General features: G+C 35.8%; 1 protein-coding gene across 7 annotated transcripts in view; it reads left to right on the top strand.

Annotated features, from left to right (window-relative positions):
* The window catches only part of ANK2 (ankyrin 2, neuronal), a 275712-nt gene that overhangs the window by 83716 nt on the left and 181632 nt on the right, over positions 1 to 10364 (top strand). For all 7 annotated transcript variants that reach the window (XM_008566520.1, XM_008566662.1, XM_008566450.1 and 4 more), the window contains exon 3: positions 8504 to 8602. In XM_008566520.1, the coding sequence (XP_008564742.1) occupies positions 8504 to 8602 (99 nt within the window). The remainder of the gene's footprint in view (positions 1 to 8503; positions 8603 to 10364) is intronic.

Genomic DNA, 10364 nt, shown 5'->3' with positions numbered 1-10364 from the left:
AGTTTGGGGTTCTTCCGAACTGAGGGCCACGGAGATGGTATCTGCCTCCAGGAAACAGGGGGTTTACCTGGGGCTGAAGCCCAGGGTGTGGTGGAGTGACAGTCTGGGCAGGCTCCACTTCCCAGCCCTCCCGACGCTGGCAGGGGGCTCCCCCCGCCACCAGCCCCGTCAGAGATCTGCGGGGAGAGTGGGATTTTAGGCCGGTCCACAGGCCCCGGGGGGCCCTGCGTCGAGGTACGCAAGTGGCCTGTCTCAGTGAGGAGCCGCGCCAAGCCAAGGGACTGTCTCCGCCCCCACCCGAGTAAATGGAGGCAGTGCTGTTGCTGTGGCCTAGCCTGGTGTGGTAGGCAGGAGCCAGGCGGGTGGGAGCCGGGCGGGCGGAAGCCAGATGGGCTTTGCCCCACAAGTGGGGCTGGACTGGGGGTGACTCACAGAGCTCACAGAGTTGGGCCAGTCTGGCTCCTTCCACTCCGTTTCTGTGTCGTCTCTGCTGACTTCCTTGGCCTTTGTTGCCTTGGGCTGCTCGCTCGATCCCGGAGCGTGGCTTGGGCGCTCTCAGGAATCTTCTTTTGTGACAGCCCAAAAACCTCGAATATGTAGTTGCTTTTTCATCGTTGTAGGTTAGTTGTTCAAAGATTTATTCGTTTTTTGTTGCTCTTGGAAATGCAAATAGTACTCTGGCATCACAGCGTACACTTCTCAGGGTCGTGCTGTCTCCTGGCACGGCCGCTCCAGACCCGTCACCATCTTGAGTCCTCTACAGAATTTCTTACCATAAGAAATTAAGCGATCAATCATTCTAACACCTTTCCTCTATTTTTACTTTTTAAGTGAAAACTAGCTAAGCTTGGCATGAATATAACACCATAACATTAACTAATTCATTTTAATGTTCCTTTCTTATTTTGACACTTTGGGACATTATAAGTCTAGAAGCCTAAAAGAAATAATTTTCCGAGACTGAGATATTTCCTATTCCAATAATGAGAAGTTGAAGTCTAGGAAATAGGATTATAATACATCATCCATAGATTTGTGTGTGTGTGTGTGTGTGTGTGTGTGGAGGGGAGGATTGAGTGCCGTTTCTGAGCTTTAATTACCAGGTAGCTTATAACTTGTAATGTCCAATTCAGGGTTAAATGAATTAATGCAGTTAAGCATCTAGAAATGGGCCTGACACATCAGAATACTCTCTAATAAGTTTTAGCTATTACTTAAATAATTTACTATTCACTTTAAAATTTAATGTTCAAATCCTTTTAAACCATGAGTATTATAATAAACAGCTCAAATAATTTTCTTTTGGCTTTATATAGATGTTTTTGCTTTAGCACATGTTGAGTCTACTACTGAAGAAATAATTTATCTATAATTTCTCATAAGAATTAATTTAACCAAAGAAATGAGGCCATGTGAAAATAGCACTTAAATTAGGAGAGTTAAAACTTTCAGTAGTAAAGTAGCAGCTCTTTGATTTATTGACAAGGGTGACTACTAGTGGACCAGGCACATTTTACCCATCTGCTTCCTAGGTTTCAGTGGAATTCAAAATACTTTTTAAAATAAATCATTTCTGCATAAATTAATATTTTTGCTAGCCCAGGTAAACATTATATGTTGGATTCAAAAATGCTCAATTCAACTCATCACATTTCACAAAATGTCAGTGATAGAAAATAAACAGGAGTGTGGAAGGAGAGAGTTGGGAATATATAAATTTATTTCTTCTTGCATCTAAGCAGGAAACAATAATACCTTATATTTGTGTATTACTTTATAGATTCCAAATAGTATTAACATACATTATTTTATACTCTCTTTTAAATAACTATCTGAATTAGGCAGAATGGAACACTTCCCCTTTTTGCTAATGAGAAAAGAGTAAATCATATTCTTAGTAATGGGGAGACAGAACAGGAACCCAGGTTTTCCGTTGCCTGATGTGTGTGTTCTACCGTAGGACACACTCCCTCTTGGAGTCCCAAATGCAGATGTGGTTTGAGTGACACATCAGTATTCTCAAAATGAAGAGTTCCACTTCATCCCATTGTCAGTCCTCTTATTTATGTCACAGCACTCATCTAAAATGAGAATTATTAAGTTCAAAAAATTCAAATAAGCATACCATAAAACCCATTCCTAATTGTCTATTATCCTCTCTTAAAATGATCTCTGCGAGTGCCAACTTTATATTTATTGGGTCTGAAATGACACCTAGTTTCCCTGAGACAACCTCATATTTCAGGTCTTGTCTAAGCCTTTTTAGTTTTTTCGCAATCCAGAGCACATATGTTTGTATGCACACTCACACACCTGTTTGTGTGTATGTGTGTATGAAAAGTTTCATCCAAAAGAAAAAAATCAACACTCGCCATCTACAGTGTACTCCATTGTTCGTTTATTTTGCTTCATGGTTTGAAATTTGCTGATTGGCAATCCATTAAATTGACTTTGTGACCCATTTATGCATCATGTCCTACAGTTTGAAACACTGGCTTAGAGCTTAATTATTTTAGCTCAAAAAGCATGGGTTTGGGAGTCAGATAGATCTGAATTTGAGTTTTTTGTTCTTCCTTTTATTAGTCTAGGGATCTTTGAGGAAAATCACTTGACTTCTGAGAATTTTAGTGTCATCATTTGTAAAGTATAATGCAATGCAAAATATACTGTAATATAAGTAAAATGTAAAATATAATAGTGATATTGCTCATTAAGTTTATTCTTTCATGCATCAGACATTTATTTCTTGGCACCCATAACCGCTTCATCTCCCTTGATCTTAGTAAGACTTTAAAGAACAATTTTTAAAACTCTTTCTTCTCCCAGACTAATTCACCATAACATTTAATATTATTTTTTATAATTTGGGCATTATGTGATGAAAACATTTGATGTGGCTAGACAGGGAGAAAAGACCAGTGGCCAAAAAAGGAGCTACCAGCCATGGGTACCAGCTGGAACTCCACTGTGGATAAAATGGAGATCCAGAGTAAACTGTATAAAGTGTATGAAGACTTTATACAGTCTTTAATAAGACATTCTTATTCTAAGAGTTTTCCCTATGAAATGATCAGTGACCTACCAAATTCCAAGTCTTATCATAAATATTTTTAAATTGATGAAGGCTTAGCAAATACCTCATTAAAAATTCATTCGGGAAAGCCCTGAAGATTTGAGAATAACTGACTAATAAAACCAGTTTCCTCTTGGATCACCTATAATTTGACTTACTTTATAAAATCAGGCCTCTGGAGACCAGCCAAGGACAAAGTCAAATCAGTTAAATTGTGCCTGACAAAGATGGCAAATTGTTTTGCTCTTCCTAACCATTGTAACAACTGAATAAACCCTTAATTTAATCACAGTGAATTCATACTCTTAGTTTAGAGAAGCCACCATGGAAGAGGAGGGAAAGATGCAGATAAACTATGGATAGGTATAAAGGAGTGAGAATGGATGGAGAACATGTAAATAGGTCACTACTGTTTTTAGTTTGTTTTTTTTCCCCCTGGTATAGGTTATTCCTTTTGCCAACGTCATTTATGCTAATGGCAGATTGAAACTGTAAATAACATTTCGTAATTATTTTTACCTGTATGTATGGGCATTTAGTTCCTCTTGAGAAAAGTTCCCAGTTTAGGGGAGTCTCTTACACAGGAGCCCCATTCAGAGTGTGATGGGGGTTAGCGGGCCAAGTATCACTTTCCCTTGTTTGTTACTGCCCTTTGATGTGCATTGTTTCTCACCATCTCTTTCTTCTAAACTCTTTCAAGGACTCATATATTTTAGTTGTCTCTTTCCAAATATTTACATTTTAATACAATTAAAGAAGTTATATTAGTTGTACTTTTTTGATATGCATAAGACTTAGACTGGGGGACCCTTAGTTCAACATGTAAGGTTTGCAAAGCAGGGTAACCAGAGATCTGAAAATAGAATCATTGACAAGTATATGCTAAGGGATGATTGATTTTCAGTTGTTTAATAATAAATATTTATGGACTGTTTGGGAACATAAACTATGTCAGTTGTCCTTTGCTTTTCCTTAGAAACTAGCATCTAGGGCCGAGCCTGTGGCGCACTTGGGAGAGTGCGGCGCTGGGAGTGCAGCAGCCGTGGGTTCTGATCCTATATAGGGATGACCGGTGCACTCACTGGCTGAGCGCGGTGTGGCCGGTCTCAAAAAGGACAAAAAAAAAAAAAAAGAAAAAAAAAAGAAACTAGCATCTAGAACTGAGTATTTGATGGTACCTAGCAAATGCTTGTTGATTAACTAATGTTTGTACTGATTATGAATTTGCACTTAGGTGTAAAGTAGTTAAATGGACTATGATGCAAGCATTTAACCTTCATATAAGTTTAAATGTATCCTCTTGAATCTATTTCTCAACTTTCCTAAATGGATTACTCTTGTTTTTCTGTATGTGTCAGAAATGTAACTAACATTCAAATGGCTCTACGAAAATTTTTATTGGACATCTCTTCTACCTGGGTTTTCATCCATTAGTTTTACATGATCATAGAAAAGCAGTCAATGGGCAAAATATTTCATAAAATCAGCAAGAAAATTAGTGTATAAAGCTTATTGTTAATCTGATTGTAAACAAAATGTTACACTATTGCTTTATAAAAATTTGATAGGAGTGCTAAACAAAAAAGGTAACTGTTCTTTAGGATTTATTAAGGGACACATGGTAATTTCAAAGTAGAATTTTGATTTTTTTTTAACTACTTGTTATATTTAGCAATTTTAATGATATTATTTAGAAATTGCATTATTCTAAAATTGTAGTATCAAAGGTGATACCTTCCCTGGAACGCATGAATCCACAAAGCTCAATATCTTGCTCACAGTAAGAGCTTAATTAATATTTGTTGATTGTATCAAAAGACTCAATTTCATATTATTTTTATCAACATTAACTTACATAATGCAAAATCAAGGACATCAGTAATGGCCTAATTTGGTTGGTTCCCATTCAGTATGCAGCATAAATGAAGCAGATATTTAAGATGTTGCTAGAAATGAATCGATACTATTATGTTATAAAACTGATAGATATGTAGATTATTGTTAGAGTGAATCTATACCCTGATGCAGCTTCCTCAAGTTGTAATGTTAAACATTTTCCCTCAGAGGAGGGAGGGAGGTTTCGGTAATGGGCCATAATAATCAACCACATTGTACATTGACAAAATAAAATTAAATTAAAAATAAAAAAGAATAGGGAAAAATTTTTTTTTCCCTCATAAGTTTAGATTCCAATAGCAGTCTGTTAGATAGCAGATCTCCGTGCTGCACATCTGATCATACAGCACATCAGTGTCCTCTCGCTTTCCTCTAAATTTGCAGGTCTTCTAAGGAATATTAAGATTTTCTTGGTTCTCTGGCTCCAGATTCCTAATAAGATCATTTTACTGACTGACTGCAATCCAGCAGTCAGGACCAGTTGGAATTAAGAATGAATTATTGTTGTTACTATTAGGATTTAATGCTACAATGGAAGAAGGACAATTTCTATAACCTTCATATTTAGTGCTACTTTTTCTTTTTTTACATTTAGTGCATCATTCACAATCATTTTTGGATAAGTATCCTATTATAATAAAGTATATAAATTACTTATTTAACACAGGCAGAGAAACTATAATGTAAATCATTCCATATTCCATCCTGATATTCAAAAACAATTACAATTAGTGTCTGAGATTATTTATGAAATAACATTTTGTAGTGTGACTTGAGTCTATATGATATGTATAAAACAGTGCCTTTCAATTTGCATGTGGACAATTTTTAATTATTCAGTATTGAAATTAGAATATTGTCTGCGTAAAACAAATGGTATATGGAAGCTAATAATTGGCACCATGTGCCAGCTGCTAAACTGCGTTTTGTTTAAGCTTTACTACTGTGCCTAAAGACTAGAATCCTTGTTCTGAACATGAAGGAACTAATGTTTACTCCATGGGGAGGTAGCAATGTTTGGATTAATATGCATTTCTAATGACTAAAATCTATGTTCTTTCCATCTCATCATTCTGCCTCTGAAGAATATCATTTTAAGGGTATTTTATTTCAAATTTGGGAGCATATGAATCATCTCGTATGTCTAATTCTACTGATACTTAGGAAACCTAGTTTAGCCATGCCAACCTTTGTCAGTTACTAACCTCTTTGACCTCAGTTTCCTTATATGTATTAGACAACCAGATATCTAAAATCCCTTTTTGTTTTAAAATCGTACACAGCTGTAAGTTAACAATTTCTTAAAGATTATTAATTTATACATATTCATCTCCAGTAGACTTCTTTTTAGAGAGTTGTTATGAGGATAAAAAATAATATGGGTAAGGCAGTTAATGCAATGATTGGCACATAACTGGTGCTCATAAGCTTTTATCTATCGTCGTCATAATTTTTTATTGTCATCATAATCCCTACTGTTCGTAGATGAGACTGTTGGACACAGAGAGGTTAAATGATTTGCCCAAAGCCACACAGCTGGTTAGTAGCAGAACTTAAAGAAAATGAAAACACGGTTAGTCGATTACGTACAAATGAGAAACATTTATCCTTTCAACAACTTTAACAGAAAGATTTCCAGTCCTCTCTAATAAATGCAATGGCAAGGATATACTTTCAATGTCTTTTGGAAATGCTTTTACTGCATAGTTTTCTACAGGCATCTCAGACTGCTGCAATAAAATGAGTATCTCAATAAAGCAAGTCATATGAAGTTTTTTGTTTCCCAGCATGTAAAAAAATTATGTTTAAATTCTATTGTAGTCTACTAGGTGTGCAATAGCTAAAAAAAGAGCATACCTCAATTAAAAATAGTTTATTGCTAAAATATACTAACGATCATCTGTGCCTTCAGTGAGACATATATAACATAAGAATTTTCATTTTAAGCATTTCTAAACATTTGTTTAAAAATGTTTGCCCTGGAATTAATTACATTCACAATGCTGTGTAACCATTACCTCTGTCTATTTCCAAAACTTTTTTGTCACCCTACACATAAACTCTGTACCCATTAAGCATTAACGTCTCATTCTCCTCCCTTCTGCCTCCCGCCCCGGTTTCTGGTAACAGTAATCTACTTCTGCCTCTGAAAACTTTTTTCTTTTTAATTATTTTTTCTTAATTGACCCATGATAATTGTATATATTTATGAAGTACAGTTTGATGCTTGGGTACATTTACATGTGCAATGATCATATCAGGGTGTTTAGCATACCCATCACCTCAATCATTGTGTCACCTCTTTGTTTTGGGAAGATTCAATATCCTCTCAACTAGCTACTTGAAGTTACACAGAAATTTGTTGTTGGCTGTAGTCTCTCTGTATTTCTATGGAACACTAGATCTTATTCTTCCTATCTCTGCAATTTTATCTCCATTGACCACCCTTTCTCCATCCCCTCATCACCACCTCCCCAAGCAACCACTGTTCTACTCTCTACTTCTGTGAGACCATATTTTTTTTTTAGCTTCCACGTATGAGTGAGAACATGTGGTATTTCTCTTTCTGTGCCTGGCTTATTTCACTTAGCATTATTTTCTCCAAACATCCATGTTGCTGCAAATGGCAGAATTTCATTATTATCCACAGCTGAGTAGTATTCCATTGTGTATATATATCACATTTTCTTTATACAGTCATCCATTGGTGGACATTTATGTTGGTTCCAACTCTTGGCTATTGTGTATAGTACCATGATAAATATGGGAGTGCAGGTATCCCTTTGACATGATGATTTCCATTCCTTTAGGTATATACCCAGTAGTGGAATTGCTGGATCATATGGTAGTTCTATCTGTAGTTCTTGAGAAACTTCCACGCTGTTTTGCATAAAGGCTGCACCAATTTACAGTCTCACCAACGGTGTAGAAGGTTTCCTCTTTCTCCACATCTTTGTCAGCACTTATTATTCTGTGTCTTTTTGCTAATAGCCATTCTATCAGGGATAAGATGATATCTCATCGTGGTTTTGATTTGCAGTTCTCTGATTAGTGTTATTGAGCATTTTTTCATATACCTGTTGCCTTTTGTATGTCATCTTTTGAGAAATGTCTATTCAGATCATTTGCCCGTTTTTATGACCTATGGCTTTTTAATCACTGTATAAAAAGGACGTTCCTATCACATTTGTTAAAAAGCAACAAAATTTACTTAAAGTTCTATATGTTCCAAAAACAGGACAGAATTTTATTTTTGGCTGCACAATAAATGGTATAGAATCGCTCTCTTTTTTTTCCTCATTAGAAGAATATTTAGACATTTCTTAGTAAAAAAAAAAAAAAAAGTTTGCCTCTCTGAATCAAAACTACTGGAAATTCATCTCTTAGAACTTAATAGATTTAAGAAAAAAAGAAAAAAGAAAAATGAAGGGATTGGAGTCTGTGTATTCTTGGGTTATATGCTTGAATGGGATCAGCACACTCTCTCCCTCATCATTACGCCACTTCTGAGACCTTGTTTGTTTCTTCTCTCAGAATGGACTCAATGCTCTCCATCTGGCTGCCAAGGAAGGCCACGTGGGTCTGGTTCAGGAGCTGCTGGGAAGAGGGTCCTCTGTGGATTCTGCCACTAAGGTAATGCTCATGCTAGTAGAATTTATTTTCCTTAGGAAAGAAGAAATAATTTAAAGCTGCTTTTCCTGGTTGTATATTTCCAAGGTTTGCTGGAACACCAAGATTCCTAACCATGCTGAACTAAAATTGAAACCATAAACATTAAACTTAGCAGAGTTTGAATTGTTTTGTTTAAGGACTTACCAGACATGAGACTGAAGAAATCTGTAAACCTAGTTCCCAGTATTTTGTCTTTCCTTCTTTGATTCACATAGAGGACTAGATTAACGCAATCCTTTGTAGATAATAGCACCTATTTTCCTAAGGTTAATTCATTTTTTAAAAAATAAGTTGACGTGGTAAACTTCTCAATGGAAATGAACGATTAATTTTCATGCTTCAATTAAATTGATATATCCTTTAATGTATTCATTCAATTTGGCAAGAGAATATGCAGAATCCTTTATAATCTAATGGTAAAGAGATTTTGGATCACAGATTCAATTATTAGGGCAAAATTAGGTTTTATCAATATAATGTGTGTTTGTGAAGTAATTAGATTCATTTTTAAAGAAATGTACAAGTTACTTGGTATACCAGAAACTTGCTCCCTTGTTGATCCTTTTAAACTGTTGGGGATTCATCTCATAACAACAGACATTTAAAAAAATATTATCAGGGCCGGCCCGTGGCTCACTCGGTAGAGTGCGGTGCTGATAACACCAAGGCCACAGGTTCGGATCCTATATAGGGATGGCTGGTTTGCTCACTAGCTGAGCGTGGTGCTGACAACACCAAGCCAAGGGTTGAGATCCCCTTACCGGTCATCTTTTAGAAAAAAAAAATTAAAAAAAATAAAAAAATAAAAAATATTATCAATGGTGACAAATCTTTATCTTTTGAAGGTGAAACTTTTTTCAGAAATTAGTGTAGTCAGTCAGAGCCAAGCCAGTTGATCAGAGCTGGAGTGTGATAATATGGCTGGGGGAGATGCAGAGAAGTCAGACTATCAAGCCTCTGGACAAAAAAGAATGTGGGAATAAATTAGAAATATGGCAGCTAATGTGGATTTCCAACACCTCATGCATAACTGCCAAAATGTACATTGGTCCTGCTTATAGTATAGTAAACAGCAATTCTAGAAGAAATTTAAAAAACGAAAACAAACAGACACTGTCTGGCAATTACAAAGAAGTTAAAATATAAGTTCACTGTATGCAATAAATTCCTTACTTTGAACACAAAAGAGAATAAACATGTTGATTAATATTTCACTTGAGCACATCAAGTAAGTGTTGAACAAATATTTAAAGAATGTCAATTTGAATGTAGATGAAATTACTTGCCTTCTCTGAGTTTCCCATATTAATATAGTATGTTTATTAAACCTACCACCTTTCGGTTGCTTAAGAATTTATTATTGTTTTCATTTTTCCTTTTCTTTAAACTCTATTGATATTTTAAAATATAGGTTTACTTTATTTATTTATTTATTGTTTTTTTTATATTTTTTTTTGTCGATATACATTGTGGTTGATTATTGTTGCCCCTTACCAAAACCTCCCTCCCTCTTCCCTCTCCTCCCTCCCACCCAACAATGTCCTTTCTGTTTGCTTGTCGTATCAACTTCAAGTAATTGTAGTTGTTATATCTTCTTCCACCCGCCCCCCGGTTTTGTGTGTGTGTGTGTGTGTGTGTGTGTGTGTGTGTGTGTGTGTGAATTTATTTATTTATTTTTAGCTCCCACAAATAAGTGAGAACATGTAGTATTTCTCTTTCTGTG

Source organism: Galeopterus variegatus, unplaced genomic scaffold (genome assembly GCF_000696425.1).
Source record: "Galeopterus variegatus unplaced genomic scaffold, G_variegatus-3.0.2 Scaffold2, whole genome shotgun sequence".
Taxonomy (NCBI): Eukaryota; Metazoa; Chordata; class Mammalia; order Dermoptera; family Cynocephalidae; genus Galeopterus; species Galeopterus variegatus.
The sequence above is the reverse complement of the archived record's forward strand: the minus strand, read 5'-3'. Positions and strand labels throughout refer to the sequence as shown.